The sequence below is a fragment of the Lepeophtheirus salmonis genome, chromosome 1, assembly GCF_016086655.4.
Source record: "Lepeophtheirus salmonis chromosome 1, UVic_Lsal_1.4, whole genome shotgun sequence".
Lineage (NCBI taxonomy): Eukaryota > Metazoa > Arthropoda > Copepoda > Siphonostomatoida > Caligidae > Lepeophtheirus > Lepeophtheirus salmonis.
This window is the reverse complement of record NC_052131.2, coordinates 37,669,655-37,692,095: the sequence shown is the minus strand read 5'-3', so window position 1 is coordinate 37,692,095 and position 22,441 is coordinate 37,669,655. Positions and strand designations below refer to the sequence as shown.

Sequence of the window (22,441 nt, the reverse complement as noted above, 5' to 3'; positions counted from 1 at the left end):
TTTACTTAAAAGATTATGCATTATTCATTTAATTTTTTTTTCCATTTAACGAAGTTTCATCAATTAGCGATGTATGGGTCCTATTTAAGAATGAAGTTCAGTCTTGGTCTAGTCAAGTTCATTCCTTAATATCTGTCCTAAAACTTGAAAGGTTCGGTCCTTGATGACATCACTCAACTATATAATTCTTTAGAATAAGTTTTAGTACTCACAGTCTGAATGTTGGCTTGTCTTAAGGGCCGGTTTTAGGACTGGACCGAATAAATAAGGACTCACACAACAATATAAGCAAGATTTATTGGAAAGGTTTGTCTATTTGATGTGGTAAAAATATCAACCAAGAGTTCCTAAGATAATGTCCCTCCTACTATCCAACAATTTTTTCTCAGGAAAACACTCTAGCATAGGTCATTGTTAATTGCAAAATATAAGCCCATTAATTTGATATTGATTCACAGGGACCAATCCCCTTAGAACAAATAGAAAACACCACAGCTGACAAGAAAATACAATTTACATGTTACTGGAATAACGACGTGTTATGCAATGTTAAAAAAGATAATTACAACTTACAATGCATTTATCGGCTATATTTGAAAATATTTTTATACATATTTTGAGAAACTTGTCACATTAAAAGAGTAAAAGAATACACAAAGGATCGATCGAAATAATCAAGGTCCTTAGGAATACACATAACATATATATAGACAAATTAATTACCTAGGAGTGGGAACGATATAATTACACGTATAATGCTTATTAAAAAATATGTATAGTTTCAAATCCATTCGTATTTTTTCATTTCACAAAATGTATTTAAAAAAATACCATGGCCTTGGAACACACTTTTTTTATTCTGCGGTTCCACGTGATGTTATCATTGTCGGCCATTTTCTAGCTTAATAGGTAAAAAAAATAAAAATGATGGCTCCTAATATCATTTCATCCGTTTTGTTTGATGCCAACCAATGCATTTATAAAGATTTTACGGGGAAAAGTAAACATTTCATGAATGAATTTTTTTTAACAGCTGTATCTCCCATGGTGTTGATTTATGTTTATTATGAACCGATACATTCCAAAAGATTTTACGTCGAGACGTGTTCATTTTCTGAGTAACAGCTTTAACATCTGTATTTATAAAATAGTGTTGTTTTATGCTAATTATATAGCTCGGGACATTATTAGCTTTATTCCGAATGCATTCAAGTATATTGTTATTTAGTGTTCTTTTAAATCTGAAAACTTCGAATTTTAAGCTTCAACAAGTTATAAGTTAATATTTAACACAATTAATACAATAAAAATATGTCCCCCCTAAACAAAAAGATAGAAATTCTGTAGTTACCCCTGAATACTAAATTCATCCATTCGAAAAATAATGGATTCCTTTTTGATTTACCTATTATATTGTCGTTGTTTTATTATATAATTATTATATTTATAAATATTTACTTAATTTAATATATTATCTCACAGGGATTTTCTTAATTAAAAATCATATTTTAATAACCCAGCAGAAAAATGCACTTATTCAAAAAAATGGAAGGATATATAAAGAAGAGCTTAGACATGGTTCAATACCCTTCTAAAACATATTTTTACGTAAGAAATTAATTTGAATACTCTTACATATCTCTATAAATATATATTTACGTAATTAAATATTAAAATATTTCATCACATATAGGATAACAAATAGAATAAAGGTATTGGGATAAAAGAAATAAGGGGGTTTTGACTTGCCAAAAGGATTTACATATATCTACAAAATAGTACATACATAGATAAATAATTAATTACATTATTTTTGTCGTCAATTTAAATGAATAGTATATATTATTATAAAATAAGAATATGAACGAACAAACGAACGTTCTGTCTCATCAATATCTCAACCCACATAATATATATATGCATTTACAGAACCTGTATGAATTGTGGTTATATAGGTATAGTTTTATACCATTTTTTTTTTTTTTTTTTGCATTCTTCTTTTGGGGATGACGATTAATTATGATGTATTTATACGGTTTGTCTTGAGCTCCTGGACGCATTGGATCTCAAATTCCTACTATTCAACTTCCCAATACTACTCCTCTTTGAATTTGGATGTCGAATACCATCCACGATTTTCTCTACATTCCGCAAATTATTAGGAGTAACGTTCTTCTTCAAAATACGATCAAAGTCGGGATGCTCAATAAGGATACGAAGACCGGACTTAGCATAGAGTCTTGCATCTTGTGAACCATCTTGGGACAATTTTGCAATAGCTGGAATCAATTTATCTGTCAGATCCTTCACTCCACTTAATGCCTTAGAACATCCTAGCCTCTCGATGGAATATGCTAAAAGACGGGACACGGTGGCACGGACGACAGGGTTTTTGTGGTGGAGATATGTTTCGGATGTGATGAGGGCTATGACTTTGATGGGGTTTAAATTTTCTACGATGTTATCAAGGGCTAGGTGACAGTCCTCACGTAAGAACCTGTTTGTTTCTCCCGTTTTGGAGATAAGGGTCCCTGCAGTTTTCTCCAAATCTGTTTCCATATTCTTTTTGAGTTTTTGAAAGTATTCTCCGAGTACGAGGACAGCCAATCGGCAAACCTTGAAAGAAGAAAAGGATAATTATTATATATTTTCTGAGAATTATATCGATGCTCATGTAGTCCACACTTAAGCAAGCAAGTATATTTATTCCAAAAACTAAGTGTGGATTATAATCATATTATTAAATTAATTATTTTCAATTTTGTATTAACAAATTCTTTTGGCTGTGTAGCAAACACACTAAACATAGCCAAAATTGATAGTCACAAATAAAAAAAAATGATACATTAGTACATTTTTTTAAAACTGACTAGAATAATTTAATATTGTTTTTATCTTGACGCGACACATATACGAAAGTCAATTCGATTATTAAGCGTCTAAAGAATAATTTGTTCAAAATTTGAAGGGAAAGTTATGTACAAAAGTAATAATTAAAAAAATAATTACTGTATAACTTAATAAAAGTAGGTAAATAACGAGACACAAAATATACTTTCATCCAATGTATTACAAAAACACACCACTAGGGCGTGGTGATGTCATGATAGTGCCCTTGTAATCAATGCACTCATTTTTTGTCTGACCAACTGACATATTAATCAACTTATGCTATGTACAGTACACATATCACACTCCTAAAAAATATATTCCCCATTATAAAAATGGGCATCACTCACCTGTGATCTTAGATTCTTAACTTGTTTAAGAATAGCAGAAGTCACTTCTTTAACATCAGAATGTAGAAGCTCGGAATGGTAAACCACCATGCGATAAGCATCCACGAGTCCATTGATATTCGTTTCCCAGTCATTGGAGGCAAGTTCTCCCAGTGTAATACGAAGAAGACCATTTGGATTAGGATGAGGGACTTTATAGGATGGATATCCTTCGATGGGGCTCTTGTGAGTAATGGGTGTTTTAAGGGAGTGATTGGATGGAAGAAGGGTAGTGGTACTCGTAGTAGATGAGGCGGACTTCCGTTGATTATTATGGATCGTTGGAATGAGGGTGTTATTATTATTGAGGGTGTGAGGAGACGACACCTTATTGCCGTCAGAACATCGTTCAATTTTGGGTGATGAAGGGAGGGATGGCGTGGATATTTTGGGTTCCAATGAAGGACTTCTGGAACGGATGATTTCTGAGCATGGAGGTCGTAGGAACAAAGTCTCTGAGGCTTTGGGAAGAGGTTCTCCAACGACGATTCTATTAGTTCCATGCCCGTTTATAGGTATCGTTATTTCATTTTTAAAGTTGATATAATTCTTCATGACGGATTTCTTGCGTCGTAAACTGGAATTGCGTTTGATCGGAATACGACTGCTAAAAGAAAAATGAGAAGATGATTATTGTTGTAACTGTTGGACAATGTTCTCGAGCGGCCGGACTTTTAAGCGGGCGAGTGACAGATAATGCTACTCCATAGATATTATAAGTAGTTACATGCAGTAGTACGTATGTGTAATATACTTGTTAGATACAACAACTAGGCATGACTATATAAACATAAGCGAGATACGTACATTTATTTTGTACGTTAGAGTGTCCTTTTTTCAGGTTGTTATTTTATTTACCCTCCTCAAAAATATTTTCTGCCATAGACCATCAAAAACTGGCTTTAAAAAGTTTAAAGTTTTTTTAAATCATTTTTTGCGTTGTACAAGTAATTTAAATTTAGAAAAATGCATTTTGGCCAATTTTTAGGCCTTTTGTGCCCTCATGAATGTAGTGCTCTAACTCAAAAGTAGTACCTTTTATATATTATTTAATTGTGATTTTTAAAAACCATGCTAAAAATAATGAAAACTGTTAATAGCTAAATTGTATTTTGTGAAATAAATAATTAGTCTATTCCTTTTAAAATTTTAATGCATAAACTCATATTACAATGATTTCTGTAAGGTTAAAGTCTTTCTGAGTCCTTTTTACATATATTATTTGTTGACATTTGGTATAACCTTCCCTTCACACAAGAGTGTCCAAATAATTCAAACAGGTCATATGAGATCCACGTATAAATTTCTCCTTAAAGCTTGGAGTTCCAGAAGTGAGGGTCAGTAGGCTTGCTTACTTCATTGTAAAACGGGTACAAACTCTTCCGGCATTGAATAATTTGTGTTTTGTCTATATGAATTAAAAAAATGATGTACCTTGTATTTGATAGGGGTGTAAGATGTGATCAATCAGGGGCTTCCGCAAAATTATATGTAAGGGTCTTCATTTTTGGATTTTTTTTGAAAAAAAAATCAAATTAAATTACAAATATTATTTTATTTCAAAAATTTAATTCTATTCAAAGAAATTAAATTTTAGAAAATTTTTTCTAAACACACAGCGGTTTGAAAAAAGTTATCTACCATTTTTTTTCAAATATTAAATTTTTTGGAAAAAAATTCGGATAAATATATGGTTATTCACAAAAAAGTAATTTATAGGAAAAAATTAAAATATTAAATTTTTTAAATTATTTTTTCTAAAATTCACAGTTGTTCATAAGAAAAATAATTTTAGGAAAAAAATGTCAAATATTTTTTATTTAGAAAAGATTCAAAAATACATAGTAAATAATTCTTCATTTTTTTTTTTTTTTTTTTTTTTTTTTTTTTTTGTGGGGGAGAAATTCTTTATATGATAGAAGAAAAAAAAACTACATATATTTAACCTCATCTTAGCCAGCTCAAATTATTTAAACAATATTTTTTTTTCTGATAAGCAAATCAATAATATTATGCACACAATTTTTTACGCATAGTATCATATTTGGAACGTTAATAAGGGCCTAAAAATTGGCAATATTGACTCCAAAAGTTATATTTTTTTAAACTAAAAAACTATATACTACGCAATAAATTGGTTGAGGGGCCTTAAACTTTGTCAAAGTGTATTGTTCCAAAAAATAGATCTTCTTGGATTAGAATAAAACTATGAGGCAGAAAAAAGGAAGGTCAAGTTGTCATTATTAATATTTATCAGGATTATGAGTACAAAAGGATCCTTTTTTATCCACAAATCCTATTTTTTCCGATTAAAATACCATATACTACGACAAATATAGTCTCAAACTTTGTGAATGTGAGTTTTTTATTGTCCGTCGCAGAATATCAGAACGTCCTCAGTATGTTGGCTGGTTGAAGTAACCCCCCCTCCCCCTCCCCCCCCCAATTTCTAAAAAAAATACTTTCTTCAATTTTTTTATTCAATAAATTAAACTTTCCCTTTTTTTTTATTCAATAAATTCAATTTTTGTAAATATTTGTGAAATATCTTGTAAAATTTAATATTTAAAATTGAATCTGAAGTTGATTTTTTCCAAAAAATTAAAATTTTCAAAATGTTTTCCAATAGAATGATATTATTTTGCAAATAACTATGGATTTCGGAAAAAAAATGAAAAATTTAGCTCATAAACTTTTTTTCAACAAATAGAATTTCTTGCAAATAGTTATGGATTTTAAATTTTTTACCTATTTAATTATATTTTTTTTTTTTAAATTTCTGTGAAAAATAGATTATTGAAATTTTGATGCAAAAATTCATTTTTTTTATAGTTATTGATTTTTAGAATTTTTTACTTTAATTTAGCTTTTAAAGAAAAAATTCAAATAATTTAATATTCGAATTTCTTTTTATCGAATAAATTAATTTATGACTTATTTTTGTAAATAGCTATGGATTTTTAAAAAACATTTCAAAAATGTAATTCTTGGAATTTTTGATTTTTTTTACTCCAAAAAGCAAGCTCCCCGTCCGGACACCCCACAAAATATATTTGTTCATAGGTAGAAAAATACTAACCCAAAAACGGGACACTCTATCGTACAAATGTATATACTGCTCTTTAAACGTCGAGAACATCGAGTCCCTTTACTAACCGAGTGTTTCATCATCTTTCATACAACCTACGCAAATTCTCATTTCTTTCAAAATCAAACAAATAATATGTTTTTAAGGTCTGTTATAGTCAAAGTCTATATAGGTTGTTGTCAAACTAAACGAGTTTCCTCCGTATACGGCGTGGCGTTTACATTCATTTAGGTAGTGGAGTATCAACCCAAAACTACGTACGCACATAATATTATACATAAAGGTATCTTATGACTAATACAACTCACGACTTTCATTTATTCAAAAACAATATAATTTTGAATGTATGTATTTAGTGCCGTTACTACGAAAGATAATTTGGGACTGTTACTCACAGCCAATTTATATTTTAGATAAACAAAACTTAAATGTGTCTAAAAATAATTGTAACCCTTTTCTAAATTATTGTTCTTAAGTGGCCCTCCAAAGTCCAGAGCTGTGATACAAAGACAAGTGTATTCATATAATATATGTTAAACTAATTGTTATTTTATATAAAACATTTATTTTAAAATCTAGGGCCTTTATGTACTCACTACAAGCGGTAATTTTTAAAGGCAATTCAAAATAATTTGGAGACATAATTTATCTTTCAAATGTCATAATAATATTATAAAAATATTCTCAAAAGATCCATGAGACCCCAATTGTAGCCGGTTAATTCATTAACTTATATCCAGTATCAGTTGCATTTAGATGTAAAAAAGGATATATGAGACATGTATTTGTTATTAAATTATTGCATTCAATCTTAAAAGATTATTTAAAACATATGAAAATAAAATCACTTTATGTTTACATGAACAGAATTAAAAGAAATAATGTTTAACGACTACTACAGTTCCTATTATTTTTGATCGTTATAGAAACAATGTGGATCTAGCCAAAAATTGCATTTCTAAAACCAGAATTTCCACTTTCCTCTACAAATTGAACCTTTGTTATGTCTCAACTGAGGGGTAGACTTTTTCAAAAGGAAGATCATTGTGGCCTCTCAAGCTTTTACATTTTGGACCTTCCATCAAAAGTAACACATGGGCTGAAAAGACAGTCTTTACACATAAATGGCGCTATTTTTTTTAATTCACCTCATTTTCAGTTATTTTACAACCTTCAAAGACAGCTATCAAAATTTCAAAACAATTCAAGATGAATCTATTTATACAGTATATGTTAGAATAATTGTTGTTTTATTTAAAAGTTTTAATTTATTCACAAACTATTTAACCCAAAAATAAAAAAGTTACCTGTCTCTTTTAGAATTTGGAGTACCTCTTCTTAAAATAAAGCTGGTTATGGGACTGTTTACATCAATTAATTCAATTCATCATAGATATTAAGACCATTTACAAAACTGTTCAAGACTTACGAGTCGAGTTCAAAGTTGTTTTTTTTTTACTATCAGTTCGATTGAATTATAATCAACTTGAGCGTGATTTTAGTCCAAGTCATGAGTTCATTGGAAAACCTCGATTCAAGTTGTCATTAATTATAAAATACAATCATGTATAAAGAAGAATTCAAGGGATATATTACGCCGTAAATTTTATTGTAGCCTCCAAAAACTAGCCAAAAAAACAGCTGGGATTTAGACAATTCTTTCCATCTAAACGATCTTTATTCCATAGTCGGTAGGAATTGTTCACAGCTTAATACAAGCTTACACAATCAATTTTCTGAAAACTGATTAAGTAAAATAAGTAGAAAAATCAACAGCTAACATAAGAATACAAATGACATTTTTGCACGCAAATTCATTGAGCTGACTCTCCTAAAATTACGACATCACGGTCCAAACACACTACTTCTTGTGGTTATCCATTATAGTTACCTCAAAATTAATTCTGCTGTCTGAAAATGGCAGGAAATTGATGTTATTGTTCACCTTGATATAAAGACTTTAATAGGGAGTCATTAAGATATAGTTATTATATCAATATATTTTAATTCTAAACTTTATTATCTAAAAATCATAATTTTAATTTATATTTATTATTTTCTTAAGATTTTGATAGCGCAGCTGTAATTTCTCACTTATTTCAAGGCTCACTCTTGTCTTTTTATATATTCTTTTGTATCTCATTAAAAGATATATGACTCTTATGTATAGTAAATTGGGTTAAATTATTCCTTAATATAATAATTAAGTTTGTCTACGTCCCACGTACCGTTCCGTTCAATTTTGCCCCTGTTATCGGTCTTTAAAGATTGGCACAAATTTTGTACAACGCTCTTTAGGAAGCATTATTTTGCAATTACAATTAGTTAAATAAAATTTAAGTATCTTTAAAACACGTGAATGTTTTGCCATTATTTGAAAAATAAACATAATTAATGTCTAAATTAGGTTTTTTTTAATTCATAGAAGATTTATCTATAATGATATTACTTGTTAGTATATTTATACAATGACGTCATTTATAAATGTTGTTCTATGGGGCAGCTTTTGGTTCCGATTTGGGCAAATTCTAAAAAGTAATGTAATAATTTTGAGACTGAGTCTAAATCTTTTAAACTTGAGACAGAGTTGACTTTGAAGAAGTAGTTTTAAGTGACTGAAGTTCAATTTGAGTTTGAATCAAGGATAATATTCGTAACCTTTTTTGTATGAACATATGGGGCATGTTGTTTATACAATGGGCGTTTTTCATGAATGTTTGTATGTTAATTCGTAAGTTCCTATGGAGAAAAGCCCAAATCAACATTTCTTACCATATTTAAATAATATTTCATTTTCTTAATGAATATTTTATACGTATTACATGCACCTGAGTGTTTTAAAAGCATGAATACAAATTTTTTATCCCTAATATTATTTTGAAAAAAACATATGAATTTTATAATTAATGTTTTGATACTTTTTTTAAAATACCAAAAGAAAATGTTAAATAATGTATTTTTTTAATTAGAGTTTTCATTTCGTCATTAGATAATCTGTTTATACTTAAAGAATAGAAAAAAATGGCAAAACGAAATTGTTAACTTGAGTGGATTTTTTTTTCATATAGTACCTTTTCCTTCTCCCTAGATGTCGTCTTTTAATAACTAAAACATAACTTTGCTTAATCATTTTCTGTCATATTCCTTCATGACGTAGGCAACCTTTTCTTTACTTTGCAAAATTAATCTCCAAGTCTACTCAACGCCCCTAGCGGACAAAAAGTAGTTTTATAGCCAACTTTGATATAACAAATATTGATCACGTGATTTACTTTTTTCCATTAGGTTTATGGTTTTGTTTCATACTTTCTGTTCATTTTGGGGACCTGGACAGAAAATAATGAATGAATAGGGGACACAGGGATCACTTTAATTATTTTAAATCTTGTAGTCCTCCTTCTTTATTGTTCTTCCTGACTTTGTAGAAGTGAATTAAAAATACTAGGGATATAAGCCAAATGTAGTAAAGATGCACACGTTGCCAACTTTTCTCCAAATTAAGTTACCTAATAAATAAAATAATTGTCGGAAAAAGGTTTTACTGAAAATAATTCAACAACAAACTATAAAACATTCCCTTTTTTAATGAAATTAAATAGGTGGATTCTGTAAAAAAATTATAGGACACTTTGTCGAAAACCACTTTCCCGAATAAAAACTACCCAAATCCAAATAAAAAATATATTTCAAGATGGTTTGTGCTGTAATACTATCTAAATCTACTAGCCTAAAAAAGCGAAATTTTACTTTGGATAATAATAAGACTACCTCGGGATATAGAAGTGTCTATCAGGAATTTCCCTGATACATAAGAGCTCCAACACATTCGATCAAAACGATTGATCTGTTCGCATTGTCCATTGAATCTCAATCATTGATTGATTGACTCCTTTTATTCCTTACACAAATTTTCTCCTTCGAATTTGTTGGTTGGACAGATGTCATTACTGTTTGAGCCTACTTTTAAAGCATTCTCATTATGAAATGTATCAATTATTAATCAATTAGCACATGATCATTGAAATTTGTGAAAAATAATTAAATAAATTTACCCTTTAGAAGTGGAAAAAATGATTGGGTATGCATGAAATTTTATTTTTAAGTACTAAATGATATCATTAATTATACAACTATGTATAATTACATTTTAAAAACTTCCCTGTGGCGCGAATAAGGATCATGACAGGGCATAAAAAACCCTTTAAATAAACAAACTATAATATTTTATGACTATATTTTTGTTATCCTTATATATACATAAATTAATGTCCTTTGCCCATATATTGTACCGTGTGATCTCTTAATTATAGTATCAATGTAGGATGTAGGTTTTTGTACAATAGACAGGCTCTTAGAATATATGCTTCAAAAGGTTGAGAAGAACATTTTTCAAAAAAAAAACTTGAGACATATTGATCAATTTGTGGTAGTGCCCAGGATTGCTCGGTGCTACTAGGGGATGAACCTACATACATTGTGTTCCAGAGATTAATTCATCCCGAGGTCGTTGTCCATTAACCTAAATCATTCCAGAAATAAGCAACATTTTTAGACTCTGTCTCGAATATTTTGAAAAATAAAATAATATGAGAACCAGTGTAATGTACATTATACCGTTTTTAAAAGATCAACCTATGAAGACTACACACAAATTGAAAGAGAACAAAAGGTCAATATTTGCAATTTATTTTAAGTCAAAAGTACTTTGAACAATAAATCACATATAAGTCAAAACACTTATTTGAATATTTTGCATCAGATTATGAAATATTTATATACACATAGCAAGTACGGAAATGTTTTTACAATGTACTTACCTAGATTTATAATTAACTTGATTCATTACAAAATTTATATTAGATATGCGAGATATCAACATAAAAGCAAGCTAGACTGATTGTGTTAAAAATAGGGCCTGGGTTTCTTTACTATTCTTCAACGAATTATAGTCAAAATTTACGGACAAATTAATCTAATGATTTTTTGGAGACACCGCAAATTGCAGATTTAGTGCAAAAGTTATTGTTTACTATGGAATCGTAAAAATAACTTTATTATAATTAATGTATTTTTTAAATTTTTTTCTAATAATATTTATCTCTTCAGCAATCTAAACATTGCATAGACTGACGGTTGGACTCGACAATTTCCATTGTTTTATCCACATTTTCAATAATTGGCCAGCCAATGTGTAGAAATTACTGGAATGGAATCGACTAAACCAAAATACTGCATGATCGACTGTTATAGTTTCAGGACCATATACAACATTCACATTTTCAACCGCCTGGCTTGCGTTTTCGCTGTATAATATGGGCTATTTTCTTTTTGCTGTTGTCCATCTTTGACGACCGCTCAAACAATACTGAGTCAAACAATCAACAAACTATTTTTTGAGTTTTTTTAGTACGGATTCTTATTTTTCTAATACTATCTAACGTAAACCAATCAAACATATGCAACGTGAAATACACATTACTAAGTCATCTATTGGAAAAATAATGGAATTCTTTTTTACTAGACCTATTATTTTTGAAAGATCACATGAGGAATTGGGATCAAATTAAGTCTCAGTAACCAAATAAAGGTTTTAAACGATCATTTACTCTCTTCAGTTATCCTAACTCATTTAAGAACTTGGAATATAAAGTCCATAATCAACCAAAATATGTCTCAGAAGTAATGAATTTTTTTCAATGTATATTAGATTAAAAACCTAGTTAGTGAATTATCCCATCATATATAATGGGTAGAATTAAGACATTAATCAAGATAAAAAATGTGATAAAATCTTTTAACGGAATAATTTACAGCCCTTTCCATGTGTATATATCAAAAAAACTAATTGATAATGATTTTTGGGACACATGTGAATATTCAAGGATCCAATTATTTTTAAATACGTAATCGAATGACAGCATCAGGTAATGTCTGATAATTTTACTTGAATGACTATTATTAGAAATAAATGAGATGTAATTAAATTGCTTATAGGCAATTTGTACCATTTAATTGTACGTGACTTTATTTGCCACCTTCATAAATGCTTTAAATTTATTTTAAAGCCCATATTCCTTATAAATGTGAATATAGCTATCAGTATCAAATTGGTTTGCAGGGTTATTAATCATCCCTAAGGCAACAAGTCATAGTAGACCAAACAAGCTATGTCCATGTAAATGATAAATACCTCCATTTAAAGTAAATTTTGAAATGTGATATCATGTATTTTTACTCTCATTCATTGTATCTCTTAAATAACATTTACTAAAAGAGTATTATAAAATGGATAACTTTGATTAAAGAGGCTTCAAATTTGACCTTGACTTTGGGTTGAACAAGATCGCTGCATGACCCAGAAGGCAAATAAATATCGTTCATAGTGGAACAGGATAATTTATTATGAATTATATTGAGGGTTCGTACTTGCTTGTTGAATCTCAATTAAGTCTATTTAAACTGGTACATTGAAGGGTACTCAATTTTTAAGTGACAAAACTCCCTTCTCGATACTTTTGTTACCTCTATATTAATGTGCAATTTTTCCTCAAAAAAAAAAAATGGGGAAAAACGCCCTCAAATTAGTTGGTATATAACTAATACTTCCCTACTATGTCACCATTATTAAACAATCGTTTGTAGAAACTTAACGATAGGTAATTTAAATTCAACAAAACAACGTTCAGTGTACTGCAAATAGATTTTTTTTTATTTCGTAAAATCAGTAGTTGCCCCCAAAATTGTGTTATTAAAGTGACGTCATGTTATTTGACATTAAATTGCAATCTGACTCGGACTTCAACTGAAAAAACATGAAACATCGACTTTAGATTCAACCAAGAAACGTTCAGTGCATTGTTAATAGGAAAAGTAGAAGTAAAATGGACGGTTGACCACAAAATACCCTTTTTATATGTATATTAGTGAGGTGAAGCTTTGTTAAGTGTCATTAAACTACAGCACGACTAGGAGTTCAAGTGATAAAACTTGAGACTCGACTTAGACATGTAAAAATAACTCTTGGCCAGCTCTGTCATATACTTTCAAGCAATTAAGTGAGGATCCTCTAAGTATTCTTTAAGCCAACAAGGACATTTGTATTACTCCAACAACAACAACAACAACAACGTAATGAGAGAAGTAAATAACACAAACAATTTGTCTCAAGACAACTAAAATATTTTTGAAAATATTTCTACTTACTTCTATAAAAGCCATTCATTCAGATTTAGTTAATTATCTTTTTTCAGAGCATTAAATCATTTTCAGCTGATTATGTTATGTATGTTCAATGCAAACAGAATCAGATTATAATTGTTATTAATAATTAATTTTTGGAGGTGTCATGGTTTGATCATAAAAGAAAAAAAACACATTACAAAATGAATCATTGTCTACTTCTTCTGATTCATTACTCTTTCGATCTTCAATAGCCGAATATATCTAAAGAACAACTTATCAAAAGATTTAATTTAAAAAATATATTAGTCACGCAACGTCATCTTGTAGCGTTCAATTTAATAAAAATTTATTGTATTCTTTTATAGGCAATTTTTCTATTGGGCCTGTCCCTAATTATTGTTTCATATATATATATTTATATATATATGAACTAGAAAGATGAAACGATAACCAGTTGATCAGTTTCAGCAAATTTTCCAAAAAATAATAAAATACCTTTTGTTCCACCACAATCATAATAAATTACTGTTATATCTATCTATGCACCTTCAATGTATTAACGCAAATAAAACATGGCATAGGTCTCGAGAGAAAATATATAAGTGACGAAATTTGTGTTAGTATCCTATAGGAACTATTTCACTTTCAGCACGATTTGTATGCAGGTTTATGGAGTTAGTATCGCTACAAAACTCAATAGGATTTTAAACAATAAATCATAATAAAATATGAATAAAATAAGCTGTAAGCAAAGTTAGTATCAAAAAAAAAAATTATGGCAGTGAGTAAATTCAACTTTTTGAATGAAATTTGACTTCCTCTAAGTGTCTCTAGTACCTTTGCTATATTTTATTGAGAATAATACTTAGTAGACTCCAAAACTGATTAAAAATAACTGAAACAAAACAAAAACCAAGTTTTTGAATGGAAAATTTACGTGAGAGCGCTTAAAGTGGTCCAAAAAAAATGTAAGGATGGATTTAATATGACTTTAACAAAGTCTATTTATATTAGAGTACATTTCCGTCGGATTCAAATGCTTTCTTTATTACTAAGGACTTTGCCGGAGGGGACTTCAAAATATTGGGGCCCATAAATCCACACTTTGAGCAATTCTCTATTAATTGATAAAAATATTAAGACTTATTTGAAAAATAGGCTAATTACTAATTGATTATAGATGTTTTACCTTTCTCTTTTTGGATAAATAAATGTTGAGATATAAATAAGAATCACATCGGGGTGTAATTCAAGAAACTACTGATATCTTGGATTCTTTTCCTCCTTTTTTTCAATGTGAGGATTAAGGAGTTCAACAGTAGCATCCACAAAAAAATGTAATAACGTATATTTCGTTCATATTTGTATCAAACATAAGAATTTAGTTTTTAGGATAAGAAATAAAAAATTATATCCTCTTAAAACCCCAAATTCATGTTCTTAAAATGATTTATTAATAAATATTTATTTTACAATTTTAAATTATATTAAATAGTGCTTAATTATTCCATGCAACCTGCACTATTCAATATAATTTAAAATTAATATTGATAATTTTATGATATTTTTATGAAGATATAATTTCTTATTTTAATAGTAAAAACATTCAATTCTTACATAATAAATACAAAGTAATTGAAATAATTCTTTCACTTGTTTAACATCTAATAATGAAAAAAACTTTTGAGGTTTCTCTTTGACCCAGTTCACTAACCACGTTATAAAAAAGATGGCACTAGAGGAGAATATGAACCATTTATTATCATAGCAGCAAAAAAGAACAACAGTCATGTTTGGTTCGATGTCATGTCACATCTAACTGTTCCTATTTACAACGATAAGTAACATAATACATGCCCTACGTACATTTGATGATATGTGAATAAGACCATTCAATTTTTTAATTAACATTACCAAGTGTTTCATTAATATCTGAACACTTTGAATTTTAAATTTCAGCATTATATGTATATAATTGATTAATAAACAATTGAATTAGTATACAATTAGTACCATAAATATATGTGTATCTGAGCTTTCATTAATGCCCCTACCCCTAGTAGCAATAGTGGATTTCATGCAGTGCTGGAAGACCTCGCACCCATTGCAAATGTAATTCCATTTTATGGCGTCCCAGTTCTGGAGGAGATTGGTTTTGAGGGCCTCGGTGTTTGGATGACGCACACTACAGCCTTCCTTCAACACCCAAAAGCTGTAGTCGAAAGGGTTGGCATAAGGCCTGTAGGGGGGGGGGGCAAAAGTGGGGAAAAAATGCACATTCAAAAGATTCTTCCAACTGAGGAGATGGGTTTCTTTTTATTACTGGTATAAAAAGTGGCCTTTTCATCCTCATAAGGCTCTTTCCACCCACTTTTTAGATAGCTTTCGGAACAGTTTGGTGAGAACCCCGGCATCTCTTGTAAGGACCCTCATGGACTTGAAGGGAAATGAGTTTAAGAAAACATTAACTCCTCTGGGGGCCAGTTTGGCCTTTTTGATAGAGCTGTTCTTCCTCTCCAAACCTCACAGCGTAAACAGTTGTCCTGGAAACGCCAACTTCTTGGATTGAGGAAATGGAAATTTATCGATCACGTTCAAGTGTCATTTTCTGGACTTGTTCGTAAGCTAAAGAGCTCAATTTTTTTTTTTTTTTTTTTTTTTTTGTAAGTAATTAATTCTGCTTTAACATATAGAAATATGAAGTAATTTCAATTACTTAACTCTGTTAGTAATTGAATTTGTCAGTTTTTAGATTTCAATGGACCACCCAGTATATATTATAAGAAAATGTCTCACATATACAAGTTGTTGAAATATGATTGGGGAATATGTATATAGTTTTTTAAGTCTATTATGACTTGTTGTCAACTTTATATGAAGGAGAAGTAGTTGAATAATGAAGTTATTAAAACTGTAAACGACTCAATAAGTTAAAAAATATAATATAAACTTGTTTTATATTCATTGCCTATTTTTCAAATCTATTTTTGGTTATTATGGAACGAACCAAGACCTAAATGTGGTTATTTCTACAGCTTTATTATCATGCAAAAAAGTTCATTTTATCCCAAAAAGACTACGGGAGTAAAGCATATATATGTCGTAATTTTTAATTTGAACACGTAAATTTGTGCGGTATTTTATAGGAATCTTTTTACTGAGAGAGTGTATGTCTTGATGAATAAAATTAACAGATCTAAAATCCACACATTAAGATTTATTTTGCCTTAATCAATCTATACACAAACTTTGAACATAATTGAAAAAAATGTATATTGGTATTAAAATAAGAGTCTGTTAAATTTATTTTTAGAAAAATATATTTGTTTTTCAAACTTTAAATTCCCGTATCTCTTAAATTAATAGATGGATTTATCCCAAATTTTTAGACTTTTCAAACTTAAGTCGTTTCTACACTATGTTTATAAAATACCAGTAATTGTAAAATAACACAAAAATTTCATATTTAATCATTAAAATGTATTTTGTCGCCCTTAAAGTACTCTCCATTAGAATCAAACACATATGCAAGCATTTTTTAGAGGCACGGTGTGGTAATTTTAGTTTAGTGAACAAAAATAGTCACAAAGAGCTAAATCAGGTGAATAAGGTGGTTGATCAATGCTATTAATTACGTGTTTGGCTTTGAACTCGCTTACAATCGTGGTTCTGTGGGATTGCATGTTATCTTTTAATAAAATCTACGAGTTGTTCTTCCTTAATTCTGACTGTTTTTGATGGATTTTCTCACGCAAACGCCTTAGTAGTCCCAAATAGTCATCTTTATTGACCGTTTGCCCCTTTGGAACGAATTCATGATGCACCAGACCGCGGATATCAAAGGAAACAATGCTCATTATAAAGATCATGGAGCACATTTGTTGCAAGCAAACTGGTCTACAAATTGTGATCAAACTTTACAAAATAATGAAAGACAGTGCTGCCAACCTAGCTGGCTTTTTTTAATCTCTTCAGTGCAGGAAATTTACATTAACAATTTTTAGTACTTTTTTGAGAGAATGCATTTGCTTCTATTAAAAAAGGTAGCATATTCTCAGATATATGTAGACAATTTTCACCTTGAATGACCCGAAAAATGAAAGAAACCCCCACCAATACCACTTAGTACTTTGCCCATTCTTACCAACTGTTAGAATGTTGCAGCATACAAGATTGAATACAAAATGATTTTTTTTGATAACGTTTTTACATCTATATGCCCGTATAATTTAGCTACAATCTAATTCATATTAGTACTATTAATTTGTATATTTGTGGCATCTGATTGTTCGTACCTGTTATTTTTGGCACAGTATTTGAACGCTAGAATATAGCTAGAATTAATGTTTTCCCTAGATTTAAACATTACCAAATAAAAATCGAAAATATACCTCTCAAAAACTTGGCTTTCTGTAGCCAGCTAAATACTTGTGTTGATCCTTGAAATATTTGTGGATTTATCTTCTTTTACTTGTAACAGATTTCATACAATTTAAGAAATGTTTATTCGAATTTATCAATCAACATTTAGTAGTCAAAACTTTTATTTTTTCTGACAATCTTTTGATCAATAAAATACACGGGGAAAAAAAGCCGAAATTCTGTTGTTAATACGTTCCATTATTTCCAATTATTAAATAATTCTTTAATAATTGTTTGTAAATGTATAACAATTCTACTGTTAATTTAATTGTAACTGATCAAACAATAAAATTCATTACATTATGCTTATATTGCAAACTTTCCTACAAAATTAACTAGAAAATACTCTAAACCAGTTGTTATTTTGAGAATCCTTCCCAGACAAGGAGTTATTGTAACGAAATAGTAGTTGGTAATAGTTCAAGGATTAATAAGTGATAAATAAAGTTTAACCAATTAACATTCAAAAGGTTGTTACCTTTATTGTAGTTCATAACCTTACAGAAGCCTAAAATAAGCATAAAAATACCAAAAATAAGTTATTAGTTAGACGTTTCTTCCAATTATGAATTTTTTTTTACTAAGTTGTGAACTGATGCATTGTTGTGATGAAAGAGGACCGTTTTTTTTGGAAATCTTGGTTTTTTTTATTGCAGTTTTATATTCAAACGATCCAATAACGATAAACAATATAGAAAGAAACATACCAATCTAGTTGAAAGTTGATTTGTGCTCTTCCAAGAAATGCTATTAACTAAACATAAACTTGATACACGCCAGTGTTTCGGACTTTTTAAACGACCCTCGTAAGTTTTTGCACTGATTTACAATCAGTGCAAAATTGTTTCAATGAGAAACAAACAGTTAAGAAATTTACTTATAAGGAAAATTCCATATGATAATTATTCACTTTAATGAATTTCAATGAAATGATAACATAAAAAAAGTGGTATGGAAGTTGACTTAATTTGTATATTTTCTTCATATTTCTTCCATGGAAAGTATTTAAATAGTGTAAAACTTGTTTCTTAGAGAAGGATCATTATAATATTACTTTTATAATAACTTAATTTGACATTATTAATTAATAATTCTTGATCATTTTTCACAACTTAAGAAGGGCTAATTTTATTTGAAGCAACCAACACTCAGAACATGTGTGTAGTGTAGAAGAATCGACAGCTGATAACACAATACATTGTAAATATGTTTGTGAGCGAGGTCACATCGTGTTTACAGAAGAATCATTAGGAGGAAGATAAGTAGAAAAATCAACAGTTGTCGTAATATCTTTACAATAATTTATTTAAAAAAACAAAACAAAAAAACTCATTAAGACCTCTCTTACCTTGAAGCTAAATGAAATCTCCTATTTACATAATTTATTTTCTTTATTCATTCATGAAAAAAAATATTAATTATTACAAAATTGAAGAGAATACAAAAACGAAGGAATTAACATTGAACAAACAAATATAATTTCTCTTCAAATATTTCATGGATCAAGAAATTACTTCACTCTCATTAAGTCTTTAAATACATATGTACATAAATAATTCTCATAGTTGTAGTTAGATTGAATTGTATTTATGTAATCTAAAATGCTATTAATTAATTATTGGCTTGTACCTATTCATTATTCCTTTAAGAATTTGATTTGGTTACTCTTTGTAAATCCTTTTTGCATTTGAGTCTATTATGAAATACATTGAAACAAAGCTCTACACATAATTGTACAATGTATGGTATGCTGAAAAGAAGCATCATTTTAGAAATGACATGATAACCCTGAACGTATATCAGCTATCAATTTATTTTATTCGATTAGCTGCAAGCAGATTTGAGAGAAAAAAATAAATTCAAAACTAGTGTTGCACCGCTCCTTAATTATGACCGCGGTCCAGTCCAGTTCGGTCCCACTTGTCGGTCTTTAAACAAAATAATATTGTGATATAATTAGGGGAGTTTTTTTATATTCGAGTAACTTCTAACTTATTCTACTTCAATACCAAGTGGTCCTTTAAAATATGAACATTTCAAATTTTAAAACTTCAACTATATTTATCAATAAATACTAGAATTTTAATAAAAAAATGCCATAAATGAATGTTTGTATGAGCTCTTTTCATCATTAATTTAGCCCCCATTAACGTCAATGATGTCTTCCAGGTGGTGGAAGGCATGGCACCTGATAGGGATGAAGACTTCTGTCATGGCGTCCCAGTACTTGCTGACAGTGGCTTTGATCACCTCGGTATTTTAATGACTGGCACAGCTGGCCTTCTCCTTGACATGTACCAAAAAGGTGTTGCAAATGTGTTGGCATCAGGGCTATAGGTGTCCCAAAAGTTTCAAAAAAGAGTCAAAAGAATTTTAAAGACTCATTCAAAAAAGTCTTGCGACGGACGAGATGGGTTTCTTTCATTGTGGTTACATGGGTCCATATGAACTGGAGGAGATTGCCATGGTCTGTTTTGTCTCTGTCTCCAGTTTGGCCAATTGGACGGACCCCTGCTTCCTCTCCAACGTTTTGGACTTGCTGATGGTTGTTCGGGAAACTCCCAACTGCTTGGAGTGAGGAATGGAAATTTGTTGATCACGTTTGACTATCATTTTCTCTAGTTGTGCGTAAGCTAGAGGGATTAAGCATGTTTTGTTTTATAACGAATTGTTTATGCTTTAATGTATTCAAATTTGAATCAATTTTAATCAATCAACCTCCATTAATTATTGAATTAATAAGTTGTCAGATTTCAATGTTTCAGTGAAAATACAATGTGTGGGAAAATAGGACACCAAGCAACAATTTGGTTTTATAACAATTTTATTTCTTTTGGAATAGCTTCCAGCATCCCTTATAAGGAACACTCCATTGTTCGTAACTAAATTGGCGAATATAAATTCATACGTGTCGTGCATTCTGTCAAAAAAAAGTACCAGTAATTTCAATTTAATTATTAAAATTTATTTTGTCGCCTTCAAAGTAATATACACATATGGCAACGTTTTTACGATTTTTCGAAACATTTTTATAGAAACTTTTTGGCATGGCCTTTATCTCCTTCTACGAATTTTGTTTTATAGTTTCAATAGATTCAAAATGGGTCGTACAGGTTAGTAATTTAAGTTTGGTTAACAAAAAAAAAAGTTACACGGAGCAAAATCAGGTGAATATGGAATTGATTGATGGCAATTATTGCGTGTATGGCTTTGAATTCAGCTTACAATTGTTGGTTCTGTCTCATTGTGTGCTTTATCGTGTGTAAAATCCACAAGTTGTTTTTCCATAATTCTGGCAGGTTTTGACAGATTTTCTCACAGAAACACTTTAGTAGGTCCAAATAGTATCTTTTATTGACCGTTTGTCCCTTTGGATTGAATTCATGATGCACAAGATCGCAGATATCAAAGAAAATAATGAGCATGTCTTCGACTCATAATGAGTTGAGAGTGATTTAAATAATGGAAATTCAAAGCGCTACTACATTAATAATACCAATTCAGCTGAGATTTATCTATATATATATCAGATAAAAACTTTTACAATTGAAGTATTTATAAATTTCAATTGTCTATATATCGAAAGTTCTTAAAAAACGTCAATTGGATACTGACAAACAAACTTATGGACATTTGATTTGTAGGAATTATTTGTTTGATTAATTTATTTAAAAAAATAAGAATTATCCATTTTTACTAAACATATTTATTCCATTTGGATTTAAAATAAATCAATGGGGCATGAGCGTTGTTTACTTATATTCGTTTGTAAACAAAGCTACAGAGAGTGGTTCCGTCTTGCAGCAAAATAATACAACTTCATGAAGAATAATATTTTTTAATATAAAATAAAATGTACGGTTGTTTCTCATATAAAGGGCATGGTCAAAATTCTTCTGAGCACTCACCATTTTTTTAAACAACGTGATAAAGACTATCACGGTATTATATAATTAGCCCATGCCCTAGTAACAAGTAAAACAAAAAACGATATGCTTTTATTTTTCACCAATTAAACCTTGTAAATACAAAGGCAATATATTGAAAACTGAACATCATATGAGTTGTGTAAGTATTTTTCTTACCTGTTTTATAGAATTCAGTAGCTTTATAATTTATTTCAATGTTGGTGTCAGTAATTACGTGGACTTCAAACTTATTGTTAATCTCACAAATTCGTCACTACAGATATATACACCTTAATTTCTGACCGTAGCTCGGTCATTTTTATTTATAGAAAACAGAGTACTTTCTTTTTTAAGAAAAAACAAAAAAAATCTTATAAGTCTTTGGTGGAAATTCTATACCATTTGTTTCAATCATAACTGAATATTCGGGCTTTTACAAATCAATTATTAGGCATACGGTATATATACAGTGCTTGTTCAAAAATTAAGATTAAAATGTTCCGGGCAACATATATTTGGAATACTACATTTTATTTTATTTTATGTTAGTACATTCGAAAAAG

At 29.6% G+C, this 22,441-nt stretch overlaps 1 protein-coding gene across 1 annotated transcript in view; it reads right to left on the bottom strand.

Annotated features, from left to right (window-relative positions):
* Positions 1–1,636: 1,636 nt before the first annotated feature.
* LOC121118450 (TOG array regulator of axonemal microtubules protein 1) overlaps positions 1,637–22,441 on the bottom strand; it is a 113,504-nt gene continuing 92,699 nt past the window's right edge. Inside the window, exons 4-5 of the mRNA XM_040713036.2 lie at positions 3,240–3,885; positions 1,637–2,616 (exon numbers count right to left, since the gene is read on the bottom strand). Of these exons, the coding sequence (XP_040568970.1) occupies positions 2,029–2,616; positions 3,240–3,885 (1,234 nt within the window). The 3' untranslated portion in view covers positions 1,637–2,028. The remainder of the gene's footprint in view (positions 2,617–3,239; positions 3,886–22,441) is intronic.